The sequence below is a fragment of the Plectropomus leopardus genome, chromosome 20 (genome assembly GCF_008729295.1).
Source record: "Plectropomus leopardus isolate mb chromosome 20, YSFRI_Pleo_2.0, whole genome shotgun sequence".
In the NCBI taxonomy this organism is placed as follows: Eukaryota; Metazoa; Chordata; class Actinopteri; order Perciformes; family Serranidae; genus Plectropomus; species Plectropomus leopardus.
Genome location: NC_056482.1, coordinates 17,010,862 through 17,032,188, shown reverse-complemented (window position 1 = coordinate 17,032,188; position 21,327 = coordinate 17,010,862). Strand labels below are relative to the sequence as shown.

Below are 21,327 nucleotides of genomic sequence, written 5' to 3'. Positions count from 1 at the left end.
TTTCTGGTTATATGGTACGTTTTCAAACATGACATGAAACTGTACATTGAAACAAAAAGGACTGATAAAGCAGGGACTTAGGATCTAGTTTATTATTCAAATATATCCTATAACTTACACACATACATATCCATTCTCTTCTTGTTTTTTTCTTGTTATTAAATGCATCTTATGTTTTGTCTCTGTTTGATTATTGTATTTAGGCAAAGAGGCTTGACAAATATTGTGCATACTGATGTTACTTTTAAGTAGACAATAGAAGTGTTGCGCAACGGAGTCAAATTACAGAGAAAGGCACAGTCGGCTATGAATCCCAACTGCTTTTTGCGTCTATAAAAGAGAAACGACATGGCAACACTGTTACTGTGTGCATGTGAGGAGGAGTTTATGGAAACCCTCTCCATGATTCAACTTCCTCCTGCTGACGATGGGCGTTGCCTCCTGAACTTCTCTGAAAGGTGTGACGATTTTGTCTCGCTGCGAAATTCCTCCTCTTACATCTATCTGTCCTCTCCCTGAGGTAAGAGACACCGTAAATAAATTTGATCATTGTCTTTATAGATGTCTTTTTCACGCTTAGATTTTCGCTCATGCTTTGTAGCTCTGTAGCCTCTCTCGTAGGCCTGCAGCAGCGGTCAACACTGACATGTTTAGGTTTTCACTCTCTGTAGTTGTAGTTATACGTGTCCAATCTACTTTGTGGGCTTGGTGGTCCACCTCAAACTGTCAAATGCGAGCAGTTATTGTAGATTTATGCGAAAACATTTAGAAGAATAATTCAATGGATTTTTTTTCTTCATATAACCAGAGGTGGATATCAGCAGCTCAGGTAGTGAGTCAGAGGATGAAGACGAAAATAAAAAATCAGAAAAAATATAAAAAGGAGCAGGAGTCCAGAGCTTAAGATTTAAATCATTGTCCACTGATATCAAGATGCTGATACTGTTTTTTTTCTTTTCCCCAGTTGAAGACATTTCACTACAAGAGTAACAATGTCTGTTTGGGTAAGTGGTTGTATTTAAATCACATTATAGTTTTAAAAAATCCAAAAATATAGGTAGGCAGAGCAGTAAAAACAGTGATATGAACTCTATATCAAACTTGAAGAAAAAAATATATCTCGAAAGCACATAATAAACCTTAACATATTCTGTAAGAATAAGATATGTGCATATAGATCATATATTGCACATCTATAGAATGTGTAATATAGAGATTACAATACACTTTTTAATATACTAAATAAAAATAATAACATGCTAAATACTTAAAGATAATCAAAATATAATATAAAGTACTATATACATGAAACTGCAAATTTGTTGACATTTTGTTATGAGATCACAATGAGGCAGACTGATAGAATAATGAATCATTACATGGTAATGATTTAATCATAATTTGTTGACTCATATTGTAGGATGACCTGGACCTGCTCTTGGACTCCCCCTCCTCACTGACTGTGACAGTAAGTAATAAATTCTTACCACTCAGTTGGTGGGATTGTGGTGGTGATCATGAATACATGGGTTGCTACTGCTTGGACAAATCCTGTAAGGAAACTTGGATATAATATATTAGACAGCATATTGTATAAAACCAATCTTCAACAGGGGGTGCTCAGAGCTAGGGAGACCGTCAAATTATTGTTTAGTAATTTAAGGGTTTTTTTTAATGTCTGAACATACACAAATCCAACATATAATTAGCAAATCCTATACATAAAAAAATAATAATTTTTTTTCATCATACTTACTGAATCCTTATGCAAGCCAGTGAGTCAGCTGATGCTGAATCACTGTGAAGCTCTTTTCCAAACATATTCGATACAAAGGGGGTCCCTGCTCTGTCTCTCTTTGAACTCAGGGGTCCTTGGCCTGAAAAAAAATATCTAAGACCCCTAAAATAAACCATGGATGGATTACTGAAAGGGCCTACTGGGTACAGGCCCAGAGGCCCAAAGTGTCACCTGTAAGGTATTACTGAAATTAACAAGTACCTACCAGGAAGAGACTAAAAATTAACACAAAAGAACAGCTAATAGACAAAAAATAACTACAAGAAGAGGCAAAACAACCCCAAATATTACTCAAATTCACCTTTTAAGAAAGTCAGAATCAAAAAAAGATGCAAAACAACAAATAAAAGAGGCAGAACCACAACAAGGACTGTGTGTTTTGCCCCTATGTAGAAGAGGTGGTTGAGCCTTTTGCATATCTGTGCCAAGGAGCCCAATGTTTTACAATGCGGCCCTGGTATAAACTTGTATATGGAGGATACTTTTTTGTTGTTATGTATGAGTATTTTATGTGTTTCTGTGCCTTTCAGTCCAATGTAAGAGGAACTGTGAAGGACAAGGTAAACTTTAAAGTGGATGAAGATGTGTCTGCACTAAGGAACGCCATGGAGGGCCTTGGTAAGTTAGTCGCCATCATCAGACAAACACGTAAAGCACATTAATAATATTTTACTGAATGTCAGTCAGTGGAACATGTTTTTATATCTGCTGGGAACCTATGAACTCTCCAATTTCAGTGTAAGTGCTCAGGCTGTTTTATGTTGTCCTCTTCCTCATAGGAACGACAGAAAAGACCCTAGTTGAGGTGTTGACACAAAGAAGTAACGCCCAGCGTCAGATTATTGCTAAGGCTTACGAGAAAACCACCGGAAGGGTATATGAATGTATTTTTAAATCATAGTTCTGACTGAGTGTTGTGACAAAGATGTAGACCAAAATGTGTTTTATTAACCTTTCTCTGTTAGAAACTAGCAGATGACCTGGAGGGTGACACCCACGGAGACTTTGAGGACTTGTTGGTAGCCTTGATAACGCCTCCTGCTGTCTACGACTGCCACGAGGTCATCAAAGCAATCAAGGTGAGATTGTGCTGGATTATTTTAAAGCGGTAATGACCCTGAATCAGAACAGTCTGTATTGGCCTGCTGATCAGAGTTCAAAGAAAATTTTGGGGAAACAGACAATAGTTCTGCAAGTTTCATTTGTTTTAGCAGACTTAATTTGCTTTAGATTTGTTTGACTTAATTACATTTTGATATACTCACATTGTAATTCACTTGTGCATATCACATACAGGGTGCAGGGACCACAGAGAGCACGCTGACAGAGATCTTTGCCTCAAGATCCAACAGACAGATTGCGGCCTTGTCTGAAGCATACCTTGCAGGTTTAGTACCTTTAACAAAAATATTTGTGATTTTACTGATATGATAGTAACTCAGATTATTGTTTATATTGTGCTGTTTCATTCAAGAAACTGGAAAATCCCTGATTCATGACCTGCAGTCGGAGGTGTCTGGAGATTATGGCAAAGCGCTGCTCATCTTGGCTGAGGTACTGTGCGTTACATTTAAACTGTGGTGTGCTGCATTGCCAACAAATGAGAATCAGATCTGAAGCTTTGAATTTATTGTGGCTGGACAAGTCTGAACATTTCATTCCTATATCAAAAAATGTAAAGGAAAAAAACCTTAAGAGAAAAATGTTTGATATGTCTGTCTTCGGTTAGATAAGAGGCCTAAATTATTGAGAAAAATAAATGTCTTCTGCAAGATCTGTAAAGCCTGTCATCTACATGATCAAATTGTGACAAGTATGTTAAAATGTCATTCAAAAAGGCTCATCACTCAAAAGAGCAAAAGCCAGATATTGCATTCATTAAACTTATCACAAACTCTGTTCATGTGTTGGTCCTCACAGGGGAAGAGAGACGAGAGCACCAACGTGGATTCTGCCAAAGCTAAAGCAGACGCTAAGGTATGTAATTAAAATTCATTCATTCATTAACCCTTGTTTTTAATGTTTTGGGGATTTAAAGAAATTATGTCATGATTGTTAAAAAAGAAACACAGCATGAATTTCTTCAACACAATCTGAATGATACATGTCACATCCTGATTCACTCTATCTCCTTGTGACACACATTCACACCACTACACACCCTCACACACAATTCCCTTCTTCAAGCTACTTTTTTTTTGTTTTTAATTATTATTATTATTGCTGTTATCATCTAATTTCTTGAATTTTGCTTTGTCTTTATTTTATTAAATTATTTATAAATCACGTGGATACTGCAGAGAAAATGTTTTTTAAAAAGGCAAAATTTTGAATATGATTGAAGAAATGGCTGAAACTGCAGTAAAACTAAGATTTCAAAAAGAAAGACAGTGCAGGGCAGATTAGTTAGTGTATCACACAGATTGAAAGAGTGCTTTTGCAGTTATTTTTTTTTTACATTTTTGTGGACCTTACACCTTCAGGGGACCAAGAGGCACAAACAAACACAGCTATGTTGCTGATTCCAGTCTAACCTGCTTTTTCTACGCTTAGCATGTCAAACCCTCAAAAAACAAACCAATAAATGTAAACGACATGATGCACTTTGTCATGAACATTTAAAGTCTGAAGCTGTATGCATATTCACACTCTCTCGTCCCTCCCAGGCTCTGTATGAAGCAGGGGAGAACAAGTGGGGAACCGATGAGGACAAATTTATCGACATCCTGTGCCACAGGAGTATTCCTCAGCTCCGACAGAGTGAGTTCAACCCGGAGCAGGATGTTAGCAGTGCTGTCAGGCTGTACTGAGGCACAGCAGTAGTTTGAACTAAATGCTAACACCTGCGTGCTAACATGCAAGGCAGGAGTAATGTTGACCCTGTCCATCATCTTAGTTTGCTTATTTGCACTAAACAAACAACACGAGGCTGACGGAAATGTCAGAAGTTTTGCAGGGGTTTGTTCTAAGCATTAGGCATATTTAAATTTTTACCTGATGATTACCAGAGTTATATCGTTTTGTATTTTTCATTAGTGGGTTTGCATGTTACAGAAAATTTTTTAATTCTTTGTTGTTTTTTTAGGTTTTAATAGTTTCAGTAATAGTTTTACTTTTTTTTCCCACCAATGCCTTGTCATGCTTGTGCCAACAAAATTGACCAATCTGACAAAGACCAAAACTAAAGACATTTCCTGTATACTTTGTTAGTTATTTAAGCACACAATATTGTTGTGAATTAGTTTAGTCTAGTTTTATTTTTATTTCAGATAAATAAAAAGTTATTTTACATCTAGTTTTAGTTTTTAGTTCAGTTTTTGAGAACTCTGGTTAATCTTGATGTGGCGCTCAGTAAAAATTCAGGGGATCATCAACATCTGCACAAAATTTAACGAAAACTGAAAAAAACGTCCGATATTGCCATCCCTATACTTTGTGCTGCTAGCATGGCTAAAATAAAGAAATTGATTAAATGAAATCCATGTTACACCCTTAACAGAAGAAAAAAGCTGTATTGAATCTTTATATTTTGGCAGCTCTGGTCGAGTACAAGAATATCAGTAAGAAGACTCTGCAGGAGAGCATCGAGAGCGAAATGTCTGGAGACCTGGAGAAGCTACTAGTGGCTGTCGGTGAGAAAAACGTGTCATTATGTGCACATATATCATCTTACATTGAACAGTGGCCTACTTTTATTCTATTGCATCTTCATGTGGGATTTAGTTAATCACTTGAGACGCATTTAAAATAAAACAAACTTTTTTTCTAAACTTGTCTAGTTAAATGTGTGAAGAGCGTTCCTGCATACCTGGCTGAGAGGCTTTTTAAGAGCATGAGGGTAAGCTGTGCAATATTTCATTTACATACTCGTTTTATACATTGTAGCATGAGGCATATTTTACTTTACTTTTTTCACTTTTCACACTCAGCATTATCCATATTATAATTTAAATATCCACATATTAGTGCTAATTGTCATTTACTGTATTTCTTACATATATATTTTACACTTACATACTCAGCGTTCTATATATACTTTTTTTTTCTTTTTACTATTACTGTATTTCTATTTTTATATACTTGTGCTTGTACTTATTTATATTTGCTATAATTATCTGTTTGGCATTATAGCAACTGAAACAAACCACAATTTCCACCCTCTCTGATTCTGAGCATGTGCATCTGTATCATGAGGGCTTTTTACATCCCAAAGCCAGCGGCTCCCAAAACAAAATCCACATATTGTATAGTTGCACACTGTCCTTTTCAGCCACAGCAGACATTTGTATTCGTCAGCAGTGGTGTGGAAAGGAATGTTAAGCCACAACTGCTTTGAATAAATGTGCACCACTGGTTGAAATGTGTAAACAACCTCGAAAGCAGATAACCACAAACATGTAAAACTGCTGTTATGCAGGATATTGAATGTAAACAAATGACTGTTTGATTTACCCCGTTTCCAAAATTTTCCTTTGTCCAGGGTGCGGGGACCACAGAGTCCACTCTGACCAGGATAATAGTCAGTCGCTCAGAGATGGACCTGCTGGACATCAGAGCAGAATATAAGAAGCTGTTTGGATGCTCCCTCTACTCCCAGTTAGAGGTCAGTACACACGCCCACAAAGATGTAATTTAATATGCTCATTATATTTGACATGAATGTCAATGTGCAACAAATATTGAATGTCTTGGCATCCTGTTTTGAGACACTGGCAAGAATGTTGTTGACTTGTGAAAGGGCAAATTCTGTATTTTTCAACCTGAAACACAATTAATCATGTTTTTGTGTCTACGTGACTAATGGAGGGAGAAATCATTTTTGTAGACGGCGGTGGCAATCGTGAGCCACTGAGCACCATCGATTAACCTCCAGTTCAAGTGCTTGTTTTTGCCACTGACAGGCTTAGATTATTATTCTAAGTGTCTAATAACATCATGAAAATAACTCTGCAGAGATAAACCTTTCAGTTACAGATTGAGATCGTTCTTGTTAAACTAGAAAGTGTTTGGATTTGGTGTCGTCAAACCCACCAGACTCCATTTAAATAAACAGTAATTTTATTGTCATGAAACACAGTACATTCGAAGCTGACAAAAACAAAATAAACTCACAAAAAACTCTCAGTTCGTCTTTTCTCTGTAACAACAATCACGAACTCTGGTTTGATTATCATAAATCCCTCAATTCACCCAGCTAGATGTTAAAATATGCTGCCTCTACACACCCTTAAATTACTGTTTATACAAATGGAGTCTGGTGGGTTTGGCGATGGCAATTTTGGGGCTGTTACTGGTTTAAAAAAAGGATCTGAAGAAAAACTCTATCTGTGTGGGGATCCTTTTTTAGTGTTATCAGACAATTAAAATAATAATGTGAGCCTGTCGGTGGCAAAAACAAGCACTTTTACTGTAAAATGACTGCTGCTTTTCTCTCACTTAATACTGGACCAATTTCAAAAACTGTTGTTCTCATGAATCACTTAAACACAAAAACATGGCAACAGGGTTCAGGTTTTAAAATATGTAAGTCACCATTTAACATGAAAATACACCATACGTGTGTTGTTTTACATAATGGGTTATTAAAACAGAATACCCTCCCCCTTTATGTTTGTATAGTCTGAAGTGTCAAGCGATTACGGCGACGCCCTCAAACATCTATGTGGCCAAGACGAGTAACTCCTCCCAGCTCCACTGATGAGAAACATGTGGTACGAAGTACAGATGGAAAGAACTGCAACTAATCTGGACGACCAGTCAGACGACCTCAACAATAGCATCATACTGATAAACTCGTTTGAACTTAGCTGGAACGAACCATCGAGAAATACTTTTGTATGTGGACTCCCACTGACTGACTGTTTAAACCACAGTGCTGTCAAGACTGAATATTAACACACACACGGATAATAATAATGGAAATGGGGTTGCTGTTGAAATGTCTCTGAATTTGTAAAAATGTTTGTATTCAACTGATAGATTTTAACTCCCCATTTCTTATATTTTTTTCTCTCTTTCATACTCTTAACAGAAATTGCCTAAAAGCTGGCACATAAATAACTGATGTAACCATACATGTAACGTTAAATAAAATAAAGACACTGTATTCTACTATTTGATGTGAGTGAGCAAAGATATAAAAGTCGACACCATGACGTTAATATAAAAAATACTATTTTATTTAAGGGTTTTGTTAATGTTGCTGTAACCGACTCCTACACAGGTCATCAGGACCTTATCTCCCCCTTTCCTCTCGTCCTCTGCAGGCTTTTGAACCTCGATCTTGAACATGATCTGGAAGAAATCTCTAATGTGTCTGAGGAACTCGATCCTGGATGGGCAGTGAGAGAGATGGGTGGAGGAGGGAGACAGAGAGGGAAGAGGGAGATGAAATTTAAATTTCATTTTTATGCAAGGAGAGGCGTCTACCTCATGTCAGATGAAATATATAGTCCGACTGTCAATAAATAATGCACACTGGGAGTTTCAGAACACAGTGTCCTGCTTCTACTCCATGCTGTCTGCTTTAAAGGTCCAGTGTATAGGATTTAGGGGGGTGTATTGGTCGATACTGATTATATTACATGTTTTTATAAGCGATTTTTCAACTGAAGCTCTCTGAGGTTTTACAAAGTAATAGTTTCTCCCATGCTGCCACTTTCTTTGCACTTAACAGGTGCAGGCAGAGAATCAAAGCTCTAAAAACGGGGTATTCAGTTAGTTGCACTATGCAACATACCACTACATGTCACTACATCCTACACACTGGTCCTTAAAGTGACGCACTGCAGGTAAAAGTCTAAGGGCATCAGGCACCTATCATTTATTTCTTCACATTACCTTTAACTTTTAAACCAAGAATGTATAAAATTCATAAGGGAAAGACAATTCACACAAAAAAATTCATTGGTCTTCAGAAAATAAATGCATGAGCATTACCTGCGCAGATGGGGAGTGCATTGTGATGGCACTGCCAATCTTCAGTTATCATAGTACTGTACTTGAGAGGGACACAGCACCGGTACCATGATAACTGAAAATGGACAGTTCATAGTTCACTCCTCATTCGTGATGATCAAGATGTCCAAAATCAAAAGTGTTAAAATTGCTTATCTATTTTTTTCTCCTTTATCCATAAACAATTGAAACAGTTTGTTTACAAGAAATTATTTACATTTAAATGTATCTTAAACTGTAAATATATTAGTTCATCACACATTCACCAAGGACACTTTGTATGAACTGACACAGAGCATGTAAAGGACCATGTGAGTGCACAGCTGGCCGAGTCCCATGATAATGCATGTGTTACAGAGCATGTGAAAAATTTGTGCCGGGGGGAATAAAAAAAAGCCTTAATTCAACCCCCCCTCCAAAATACAACATTTCTTTCTTGCTTGCTTTTTTGACTATGAGAAATTCACACTCATAATTGACACTTCACTTGATTTTTTTCACCATTTTTCTTTTGAACTTGAACTCTATTGTGCTTTCATCGCAAGCAAAAACCTTTTGGAGCACTGGGACATTTAATTTAAGCGCAACTTAATTAAAATATTTTTAAAATCCTGGCATTTTTCAGGGAAATTAGTAAAAAATAAACAGGGGTTTAAAAAAAAAGTGTATTAAGTGTTTATTGCCTCAGTTGTTTATTTGTCCAGCATTTTGTGCTCTAAAGTGGGACGAGAACTTTGGAATATTCACACTTGCCAACATTGGACAGGTAGAAGAATAACAGAGTGTGTCTGTATAGTAACTCATAAATAAGTCAAAGTGGGGAGCTTTGTGTGTCTGTTGCTGAGTGGCGTGGCTTACGTGTATGGGGAGAGGGGTCCGAGCAAAACCTTCGACACGTCCTGTTGGCCAAGGGTCATCAGGAGCAGCGCCAGGCTTTGATTGGATGAATCCACGCAGCCACCCTACAACAGAGAAAGAGGAGGGGCGATGCGTTTCAGCAACAAAAACAACTCAGAAATACGTCATGGAGGCGGAGATGTTTAAAAAGGACTCAGTAACCTCTGGCCGAGAATTGATTATCTCAGGTTCAACACCGATAGCTATCTACACTTGAAAAACATAGTGACCATCCAAGAGAGGTGAACGAGGGCCAGATGTTTTTCACCTCTGCCCCGCTTATTTAGAGTGTCTCAAAAATAAAAAAGACGGATTCAGTTTGGGTTTTGATTAAATTGAAGACAAACATTATTTCAAAAGCAACAAGTGCAAACCTTTTTGAGGCACAGTTTTTAGTCAGACTGACATATTTTATTACCTTGATCTTTCTCGTGCATTTTCTCGTCTTCAAGTACACGTTCAGTTTTTTAAATACTTGATGACAGCTTCTTCTTTCCCAAATAATGCTGCATTCCTGCCTCCTATGACCTCGCTCTTACGCCACCTTTTCCTCAACATACGAGGTATTTAGAGGACAGAGGATCCACTCTTTGTATCTAGGCGATCACATGCCGTCGTGGTTGCTCGACAACAGTTATGTGCTGTTCACCAGCCTGTATGAAGAGGCCTTTGCAAGACTGGACACACCCAGGAGCGTTATAAAAACAAACATTAAATGTCTGTGATTCTGTCAGTTTATAGTAAACTGCACAAGATCAGTTTCTTGCACTGTGCATCCATGCACACGGCCCAGTCACGCTGTATTATGGCATCGTAACAGCTTGTCAGCAGGAATATGATTCAATTACTTAATCATATCAACTGAGGCCACGGCGAAACTGTGGGAACATTGTCTATAATCGAGGAGGAGGCAGACATTTTGCTATCTGCATTCCCTCAACAAGTATATACGATTTATCAAACTGGGCTTTACAAAATGGAGAAAATAAAAAATCATCATATTTTTGACCACATACCTCAATATTGATGATATTGTAGGGTTGACAATTTGTGCTTTTACAAAATATTTACACAATGAGATTTTTGATAAATAATCATCAGTAATGTGGATAAAATGACAGCGGGTAAAGGCAAATAACGGAAAAGTTAGAATTACATCATTTTACTATAATGTAGCCTTTAAAACCAGGAAAAGACAACACTTGCGATATTACAATATCCAAAATCTAAGATATTTAGTGTAATATCACAATATTGATATATGCCAAGCCTCGTGTCTCCATTCTCTGAACTCTTATTTTATCGACTGTTTTATTTATTTTATTTTGTTTCATTTTATGTATTTAAATCTGCACTGAGTTGAGTAACTTTTTTTTGTTCCTCAGTGTCATTTTATATTTTTAAATGATTTTGTGTCTTTTTTTAAAGGCGCTATATAAATAAAGTAAAGTTTACTATTATTATTATTATTATTATTATGTTATGCCCTAATTTGTATGCTATAAAATTAATAAACACAAATACTTCTACTATGCATACTTGTGAGGAACTGCACCTCCATTGCAAATTATTTTCATCATGTTAATCCATCAACAAGCCTTGAGAGTAGCAGTATGAGGGCTTTATAGGCTTTCCATATTCTGAGAGGCAAATAATGCACAAAGCAAGTACATCTTAGTAGTTATTACTTTTTATAACTTTTCTGTGTATCCCTCCTGCTGTCTGGATACATGAGTGAAATTTTCATATTTTTAACAATTAACTCCAAACAATTTTTCTACTAATTTGCATCCAGTACAAACTTAAAAGCAAAAAATACATCCATTTTTAAGTGAGGTTTAATCCAACCTCACATTTCTCTCACATTTTCCACAAAATGGAGAGCACATTAAGTCGGCCGTTAAATACGTTTTGTGCCTGGGCACCTTACCTTTTTTGTACTGCTGCTCTGAGATACAAAACTTCAGACAACCTAAAATTTTCCCTGGTACACAGTTTTTGTTACTACAAAATAATAATGCATTCACACCTTTTCTGACATCTAGCTCCAGGCCCTGCCTTTCAGTGAAACCAGCAGACGGTTGCTTACCAGCCACAGGGCCTGATGGAAAAGTCCCTTGAATCCTTCCAGTGAAAGGCAATCCCCTTTTAAACAATCAAACTGAAAATACGTGGGCGCAAACAAACTCAAACATATGATGCAATGAAATTACAGATATAGCACATTTAATTCAATTAAAGTACTTTACTTAAATTAAAGAGGAATCGGTCTTTTGTAGAGCTGCAATGATTAGTCAGTTCAGCGATTAGTTGACTGAAAGAAAACGGACACATTTTTGATCATCGATTAATCTTTTCAGTTATTTTTTAAGCAAAAATATCCAACATTTAATTGTTGCAGCTTTTTAAGTGTGAGTTTTTTATTACATATGATAGTAAATCTAGAGTCTGGGTTTTTGGCTGTTGATTGGACAAAATAAGCAATTTGAAGACTTCACTTCGGGTCCTTGGTAATTTTGATAAGCATTTTCAAAATTTTTGGACTACACTAAATAATAAATAATGTTAGTAATTCAGAGATTAACTGACATTGAAAACAATTGTTTCAGGCAGGTCTTTTGGGTTTTTTTTTTACACTGAAGAATGCAATGGGTTTAAGGCAAATGTCCTCTTTTCTGAGGACTGGTTTTAACCTGATTCAACACCACTCTTTCTAAAGTAGAGATATTCTGAATTTAAGTGAGTACACTAAAAGAAAGTTATATTTAATACCTGGATAAAAAATCATTTTTGATGGACCCTTGCCTCAAATCCTGACTGTCCTTGTTAAATAACTACTTGACACTGGTATGGAAATATGCAGCACATGACAAAACTCTCCACACAAGCGCGCACGCAGCCAAGAGAGTGATCTCTTTACAATAAACAATATAAATAAAGATAATTTAGTATTTTAAAAAAAACTCAACAAAGTTTAACCCACTTACATCAGCTCCTGTCCAGTGTTGATGTTGCTTCCAAAAACAAAATGTCCAGCGTGTAGCTTTGGTTTACTACAAGACGACTGTACTGATTAACCATTAAACAAACAGACGCACAGAGCGCTCAGGCCTTTTAATGCAAATCCAGTTAAAATATTTTCCTTTTTCAGTTTTCAAAAATTAACTATTTCAGCAGAAGAAGTCCATTTCAGTCTGGTGTTGTCAGTTCTGTTCTCAGCTGTAGCGATCGCCCTGTCTGTCGGCTGCAGTTAGGTATTAAAATCAGTTATTCAAATGAATCTACCTGTTCTACCACCATCTGTTCATGAAAAAAAGGAGCAACATATTTAAAACTGGAGGATTTTTAGTCCGTCGCTGTGTCAAGCTGCTGAAGAGAAACGCTGGCTACCCACTTTCTCAGAGTTAAGAGGATGCATCCAACAATATTCCCGTTTCAGAGTTAATCAGCTCTGCCCTGACCAGCTAACTGGACTCACATGGCTCCTATGAGCGAGGGCTGAGAGGCAGAGCCATGTGGAGGCAAACTGAAGTCACACAATCGCTGAATCTAATTCTACATATTCTGATGAAGTGAGCGTTTTTGAGTGTTTGTGCCCGTGTGTGTTTTCAGTAACAGCCAAGTTAAAGTCTGTTACAGCTACTACTTTAAGTCAGTTAATGTGATTTTTTATCTTTGGGTTCAAACATCACCATAAACTTCTACTAAAGAAAGCCTCGTTCATCTTCAGCTAACCAACTGAAACAGTCACTGACCTATGACCTCTGCACTAGAATTGGGGTGATTTCCTGTTTTGCTGAGATCACCAGGGAACTGTACGTTTTTTAGAGATTGATCATCACTAATAACGAGCTTCTTGCGTTGGCTATATTGTATGTCATTTCCAGTAAATGCCTCAGAATAAAACGTGTGTTTCCTGTTTACAAAGTACAAATGTAGGAAGGCAGCATGTAGAGCACTCAGGCATTTTTTTCCAGTCTTAGCTCAAGCACACAACTCTTGTATGGGATTTGTTCACGTAACATAATAGAAGTGCATATTTAACAGATCCTGTGTGGACAGAGTGCTCAAATGTTACGTGTGATCGTCAGACGCTCACTTGCTGTCGAGCCGCGTCATTTAAATCCAACTCAATCGCAGGATAAGAGCTAGTTAGTTAAATAAACAAAGTTGCAAAAGGTTTCATTGTGATGTGTTCAAGGTCGGCCCAGAATAATGACTATTAGGCAAAGGTAAATAAAACGTCATCATGATGGGTTAAAATTTAACATCAAGTCAAAGAAAATTTAGTTTTTGGCAAAAAACTTGAACAATACATTTGTCTGTGTGAGAAATTTGTTTCCCCTGATTATGAAATGGATAGTAGAGGTGAAATTACAACCCGCTTAACATCCTATCACGAGCTCTAATCATCTTATAATACATAATTGAAATTACTGATGCCAAGATTTTTCATAATAAATATTTAAATCAAAATCTAAAAAAAGTCTCATCTTTCCTCCAAATAATAGAAATATATTAATGGTAGTATTGATAAAGACTGGGATTGTTAAGGAGTCTCCATAATAGTATCAGTATCAATAAAAATTAACGATCCCCATCCTTAATACAACTGAACTGGATGGCATTCAGCTTGTGGTGCTCATAGTGTCAAAAAAAATACGTAAAAAAAACAAAACCCTCTACAACACTGTCTTTCCAGACATCATGAACTGGTTAATCAAGATAATCGACAGACCTTATTGTGAGTTTTTTTGTAGGAACTATTTTCTTTCCACTGAACAACACCTGCGAACTGTAACGCCATGCAGGACAGAGCATGGATCTACTTCTTGCGCGCAACTAAGATTGCTAACGTTATAGTCCAGCCGAAAAGGACGCCATTAATGTTTACTTCTCGTGCAGTCGCGAGCGGGAGCCTCTCGTCCATGAGTAGAGATATTACCAACATTGTAACTGCAGTGTCGGAGAGTAGTTTACTACATGTAGTTCAATTAAATCCTCAATTTCCAACAATGTCCTCTCCTTAAAACACAAACTTTAGGCTGCTAATAAGGTCTTACTGCCCTAGACACACGCAGTGCAGAGAGACAGTCACCCAAAAGTCGCCCAAAGTGACAAGAAAGAAAGTAACATTCATAAGTGTCAAGTAGTTTGTATCCCTGTTAGGTAGATAGACACATTTTTTAAACACATCTTAGCTGAGAAATTGCCTGATCAAAACATTAGTTGGAATGAAACACCCTTTAGTTACTTTCTATATTGTGGTTTTGCCCACAGTTTCTCAGTTGAATTCCAGACTGGGGTCATTATCGGGGAATGTGGGTAAACAAGGGCAGAAAATGTTGGTAATGCGTGCTGCAGACTATAATATGTCCTGACTGTGTATGTCAGGTATTCCCCAAGAATTTTGATTCATTCAGTGACAAACTGAAAACAGATTTTGCAGCCGCTGCATGCAGGGCAACCTCCAATAATAATCCTGCAAAAAGTTTAATATGAAGTGAGTTGAACTTTAACACAGTATAGTAATCCTACACTCTTTTGGGTGGGAAACAGTAACAAAGAGGTAACAGATGTAGTTTCACGGTCAAATTTGTTCAGCATTAAAGTGACTTCTCAGCACACAAGTTTACAAAAACGATATCCCTCCAAAAACACTCAATAGTGAATTATGTTAGGGTATATTATTCTGTAAAACAGACTTGCTGGAGATGAGTACGGGCAGGTAACCTCTGTGCCTGCTTTAATTATGCAAATAAACAGGACAGGCTTGATATTTTGAATGGCAGTTGCTTTGTCAATCGGTGAGGTGATGAATGAGCTCTCAGAGAGACTGAAACACAGAAATCATGAACAATAATGTCTTGTATTTGCAACTTATCACTGGTTTAATATTGTTGACTGCCTCTCTGAGACCAAAACAACATAAAGTGCATTTTCTCAATAAAAAATTAAAATCAGTATGAGCCTTTCCTTGTCCCATTAAAAATTCGGCAGTTAAATATCAGACATAGCTATACCATCAAGCCTACAAACGTCCTGCTGGCTATTGCCAAAAAATATATTGCAGTTAAAGTCAGATCTCCGCCTGCTGGATCGTGGCTCTCAGAAGTGAACAGCTGCACACCTCTGGATAAGACTCACTAAGGATTAAAATACGTTTTATTTACATAAAATATGGCAACCTTTTATTAACTACACAGATAATCTTCCATCCACTATGACTAAATGATTGTCTGCATGGTCCATGCCAGTGTAATAATAGACCATGCTATTGAGGTCAGCGTTATCTTATCTCTCAAATCCTCTTTCCTCTCCTTTTTTTTGTATTGTTGTACTGACCTTCAATTATATTTTTTATTTCATATTTATTTAAATTCTTATATACTTATTTATTTAGTCTATTAATCCATTTTTGAGGTACCTGTAATGTAAAATGGGTGTTTTTGTACTGTCAATTTGTGACTCTGTGGGTATATATTTTGAAAAATAAAAAATAAATAAATATTAAAATATGCTTCTGTTGGAGGTTTATGGGCACGAGGCCTGCTTCAGCATGACTGAGTGTCTACGTGTGTTCACGTGGAAATAAAGTGTGTATCCCCTCTTTACAGCAGCCTGTACAGTCAGTGCTGAAAGAGGGACCAAGTGACAGATGAAGACAACTCAGCTACTTAACACGTAAAAGACCAAAATAAATCTGATCCTGGTCTGTGACAACTGGAAACCGGATCTTCTGTTTTACAAACAAACCCAAAAACCACAATACTGACATGATGGTGTGCGGAATGAGTTTGTATTGTATGTGAGGGTTTTTGCAGTACTTACCCGATGTACTTCCTCCAGAAGTAGTTTTGCACAGCTCTTGCCGAGGTCCTCTGGTAGTACGGGGTCTCCCTGTCCCTGTGGCGTGGACGACATCTCAGCACTGAGGAAGGAGCCGTTCAATGTCTCTGCCACCAGGGTCAGACCAAAACCTGGAGACCTGTGATTAACCAACAATGAAGTACTTTTTGTAATCTCTGAATAAGATGAGATAATTGACACATTGCTTAGAAATTCACAAAAACGGGTTGTGCATATTTACAGTGCTGTATGGTTCTGTTGTGGTTCGCTGTAAGAGTTTTACCTCATGAAGGTAATGGGTACTCTCAGTACCCATGAGTCTACCTTTTACAGATAAGCCCACTTTATGCCAGTACCATGCAGCTTTTTTACTCTAACTTGATTCCTAGCCAAGACAATCTGGTAAGAATTGCTTTAACTTGTCAATATGGACATCAAAACTGTTTTGAAATGCAAAATAATGGAATTGTAAACGTGATTAATCGCAATTAACTATTGAAATTCTGCGATTAATCGCAATTTTAAAAATGAATTGTTTGACAAACCTAGAATAAAGAGAGTACAGGTGATAGAAAGTGTGCAGGATTTTTGTTTCTTTTTAACTAACAGGTTATGGCCCTGTTATTATATTCATGTTGAGATACTCACTTGCCAGAGTTGGCTCCTTTCATGTGGTCGGTGTGGATGTAGATGTCTGGAATAAACTGGTTGAGGACGCTCCTGGCTGACTCCACTATCCTGTTGGCCATCTGAGGAGAAACTCGAACCGAATATCTGGGTGCAGACTGTCAAGGACCTTTGATGACTCACACGACAGAAAACAAATCACCAAGATTCTTCAATATAATATATATAAAAATGAGATCAAAATTATTCCGCAAGTATTTAGATCATTTTCATTTTTAGGCCAAAATGCCAAAAATGATGTGGTTCAGGCTTCTCCAATGTCAGGATTTACTGCTTTTGTCTTGTTTATTAACACTGTAAACAGAATATCTTTAACTTTTGGTCAGACTAAACAAGACATCTGAGACTGTCATACTGGGCTTCGCAATAATATTTTTCTTTATTTTCTTTTATTTTATAAACTAAAAGATTAATTAAGAAAATATTTAGTAAATTAAACTGTGAAATTTAATAGGACCTAAATATGAAAATGCTTTAAAATGACATTATGCATCACTTCTGTTTTGTTTACAAATTTTGGCTGTGAGTCTGAGAAGGATACGCCACTCCTCTGATCCTCTTGATCTTCCCTGGTTCAGTCAGCTGCACGGGCTTGATGGTCCTGAGGACGGGACATGAAAATAATACTTCTCCTCCTCCACCAGGTGCCATACCCCTCTTTACAACCTGAGGACGCAGCAACAGTGGGAGAGGATACATTGACTTGTTTTAAAAAAGCAGCGTGATATTTTAATGTACCCATAACAACATTACGCCATCATCAATCAAGAGGCCGCCGCTGTGTCTTCACCTTGAGGTCAAAGTTTTCTCCATTGATGCCAAACTTCTTCATTAGAGGGAGCGCTGTGGACTTCAGCATGTCGACCTGCAGGAGACAGAGCGTCAACATACTTTGAGAAAAGTCCCATCACAGCAACAAATTGTTTCCATGACAACTCTACTATACAGCCTCATCTCTATGTGTTATTGTTTGTGGTTTGTTGTTTAAAACCTTGTAGCTCAGAACATAGAGAAAAGGACGATGCAGTGGCCGAGACTGTTTCTTGGGGTTGTTTGTTGAAGAAATTGATTCCATTTGTCTCAGCCTGGAATCATATTTAATGATTCTCCAGGAGACCGCAACTTTTCCACAAATTTCAACATTTACTGTAGTTTCCAGTCACCAAACCCAGTCCCTTGTTTCTGGTTGTGAAGATACAATTAAGCAGTGCACAAATGTCTAAATATTTACTAACAAAAACGATTGCAAAAGACCGTGCAAGGCAATTCTGTTGCAATTTTTTGTGCAAATGAAAAAAGCTTTGCAACATACACTGTAATATTTTCAAAAAGTTGCCGTGTGATCATGCATTTTAGGCTGCAGCCATCCCAAAAAAAGCCTGTGAAGTCCTGAAGGGACTGCTAACTGGCTGTGTTTATGTCTGTCTAATGGTCCCTCTTGCAGCGCTGACTTTACATTCTGCTGTGAAGAGGTTAGACAACGTTGTCACTACAGAGGAAAACAGACAGCATTTGCAAATTTAAAATGTTAACAGTTTAAAAAGTCAAAATAAACACTTCTGAGTTGATTTAAAAACCTGACTAAGCCTCTGACCTTTTATGTCAAAATCATCAACTCAGCAACAAACGCACGTAGTGACGTCAACATTGTTTATATGAGTCGACATTAATTGCACGATATGATGTGTACACTAGAGGGCAGTGCCCATTTGGGTTTGTGAGGCGTACCCAGAAATTCACTGTACAAAGAAGAAGTTTCTGAGAAGAAGAATGCTTCAGCCCCACCCAGTGTGATCATGAGCACATCAGAAATTGACTCAGGAGAAAAATTTAGAAGAAAAAAAAAAGTAAAGTCAATAATGTGTCCTCACCGTTGGGTCAGTGGGGTCGTTGGTGACTCCCCTCAGTGTAGCCTTCAGCGAGGTCTTCATGAACGGAGCCAGCATGAGCAGCGCCTCCAGATAGTAGCCAATCGAGCGCTGCATGTTGCAGTCATGTTCGACCGAGCCGCCATACAACAAGCCAGGCTGGTAGAATAACACAGTACCTTGGGAAGACAGACAAATGAGGACACATAGTGAGACCAAGATGTAACAGGCAGTACTTCAGAGCAGAGGACACACTAAGTCATTGTTTGCAATTCACAAGTAATTCTCAAGTCTCTGAGTCAAGACAGGAAAGTTCAAATTCAAGTCCTAAGAATATCATAATGCACTCTTAACCAAATATAATAAATAAATATATGTCACACCCAAAAAAAAAACAGAAATGAGATGTAAAAAAGGTTGCGAAAAAACAAATACACAGGTAACACTGAATAACTTCTGCTAAAATACTATTATTCATATCCAAGTTGTCCATCTGCTGGGGAAATATCAACACTCTGCTATCCTCTGGCAGTAAACAGAAATTACATAAACCACATAGTCTGTGACGAAGGTAAAGCCAGTCGTAGCCTAATGATAACGCTCACCTGTTTGGTTAATCTCTATTCTGGAGCCATTGGTCACTTTGTCAAGCAGTCTGATGAAGCTGGCTTCAAAATCTGGAGAACACAAGCAGGAAAAATATTCAAACCAAACATTTTATAAATAGGTTTGCAGCAATATACCGTTTTCAAGATATAGAATGGTATGAAAACTGACAGTTATCATACCGTGTACATTTGCTCATTTACTGTGTGTGTGTGTGTGTGTGTGCACTGACAAAGTGAACATGTACAAACCGTCAACCCTAAGTTGCAGTATTTTTCTTATTTTGAACAATTAATGAATATACCATACATTGAAAAACATAGGTGGGGAAAAAGCTGATATATCCAATATTGGTATTGTTTATCGGGCAAATTAGTTTCTTATGTATCAGATATTGGCAAAAAAAAAAAAAAAAAAATCCAAAAATCCAATATCGTGCATCCCTACCTTTTTCAGTCCACTAGATAAATGTTGCTGCAAAAAATGATTAAAGTAAGATGAAAACTTCATTTTATCAGATACAATCACATGCTGACATAGTTTTTACTTAATATGCAGTTGGCAAGAGGTAATAAATCGCAATAGATCTCAACACACATTATCACAATACTCAACATATCGCAATACATTTAAAAAAGCAAAAATATTGTATCATGATCTAAGTATCTCATTAATATATTACATCACATCTAGTGATCCCACCCGTTTTCTAAGATACTGTAAAAAGGCAACCTTTCTTCTTTTTACACATGCTTCTGTTAAAAAATATTTTCAAGTGTCAATTATACAAAAAAACGTGTTTAACAAAAAACTGTTTTCTTACACTGATAATGATAATAGTAATTGTGCAATAACGTATACTGTAATACCGTAATATTTTCTAAAATAGTTATCATACTGTAAAAATCTCAAATTTTTGGAACCTATTTTCAACAGTTGCATCTGACAATGAAAGACATGATTTTCTAATTTTATGCAAGAGTTTTTGCTTATACCAACAAGTCGGTGAGACAAACTAATACCTTATTTTAACATTTTACAAACACTATCAAAACATATGTCTGTGGTAACTTCTGATGCTCCTCACTCACGTGTCATAATAAGTCACTCTAATAATGTGAGAAAGAGCTCTAAAAACACTGGTTCAATGCTCTTAAGAAGCCAAACAACAGCATAACTTGCACGGTGAATTAACATTTATTTTTTCTCACATTTCCACCTCTGTCCCACCGTCTCCCCTCCTCTGCCGCCCAGTGATAAAACACACTCCCAACTGCGTAACAGCTAGCAGGTTAGCCACCGAGCTAACTGCGACGCCACATGCAGAGTGAAGCTGAAACTCACCGCGGAGCCCCGGACTGTCATCTTTAGACCGGATATTTTTTATCTTTACACGCTTCCCGCTGAGTGTGGACAAAACCAGCCGCTGTCTGAAGAAATTGCAGCCGTCGTAAGTGAGCCCGTGGCTTGCCATGTTATTGTTGTTTCTGCCTGGCGTCAGTGGAAATCCACGTGTTTGTCCAGGAAGACGTTAGTGGGAGGCGAATGTACGGCAAGCCAGAAAGGACAAAAATGATTCGTTTTTCTAAACATCATGATGCCAGATGGTAACAAATGGACTAACAAATAGAAAACAATTAAAACATTTCAAAATGATATTTTTTA

At 37.3% G+C, this 21,327-nt stretch overlaps 2 protein-coding genes across 2 annotated transcripts; one reads left to right on the top strand and one right to left on the bottom strand.

The window, feature by feature from the left end:
• The first annotated feature begins 420 nt into the window (after positions 1-420).
• Positions 421-7,912, top strand: anxa3b (annexin A3b). Its single transcript, XM_042508945.1, has 14 exons — positions 421-520; positions 965-1,004; positions 1,421-1,468; positions 2,329-2,416; positions 2,578-2,672; positions 2,764-2,877; positions 3,095-3,185; positions 3,273-3,352; positions 3,719-3,775; positions 4,465-4,558; positions 5,335-5,430; positions 5,578-5,636; positions 6,279-6,401; positions 7,418-7,912. The coding sequence occupies exons 2-14, from the start codon at positions 993-995 to the stop codon at positions 7,475-7,477; spliced, it is 1,017 nt and encodes a 338-aa protein (XP_042364879.1). The 5' UTR covers positions 421-520; positions 965-992; the 3' UTR covers positions 7,478-7,912.
• Positions 7,913-7,955: 43 nt separating this feature from the next.
• rcl1 (RNA terminal phosphate cyclase-like 1) lies at positions 7,956-21,211 on the bottom strand. Its single transcript, XM_042508944.1, has 9 exons — positions 21,007-21,211; positions 19,662-19,733; positions 19,060-19,235; positions 17,979-18,053; positions 17,730-17,854; positions 17,150-17,275; positions 16,484-16,640; positions 9,614-9,717; positions 7,956-8,129 (listed from the first exon to the last, which is right to left on the bottom strand). Exons 1-9 carry the CDS (start codon positions 21,134-21,136, stop codon positions 7,976-7,978), a joined length of 1,119 nt encoding a protein of 372 aa, XP_042364878.1. The 5' UTR covers positions 21,137-21,211; the 3' UTR covers positions 7,956-7,975.
• Between the last annotated feature and the right edge of the window lie 116 nt (positions 21,212-21,327).

Bases quoted from the DNA above. Each gene is read 5' to 3' on its own strand.
- anxa3b (XM_042508945.1), top strand. The intron at 1,469-2,328 runs GTAAGTAATAAA...TGTGCCTTTCAG, and splicing joins CCTCCTCACTGACTGTGACA to TCCAATGTAAGAGGAACTGT. The intron at 2,878-3,094 runs GTGAGATTGTGC...TATCACATACAG, and splicing joins AGGTCATCAAAGCAATCAAG to GGTGCAGGGACCACAGAGAG.
- rcl1 (XM_042508944.1), bottom strand. From the start codon at position 21,136: ATGGCAAGCCACGGGCTCACTTACGACGGCTGCAATTTCTTCAGACAG. The intron at 17,276-17,729 runs GTATCCTTCTCA...GTCTGCACCCAG, and splicing joins AAGAGGATCAGAGGAGTGGC to ATATTCGGTTCGAGTTTCTC. The intron at 16,641-17,149 runs GTGAGTATCTCA...GGTTAATCACAG, and splicing joins AAAGGAGCCAACTCTGGCAA to GTCTCCAGGTTTTGGTCTGA.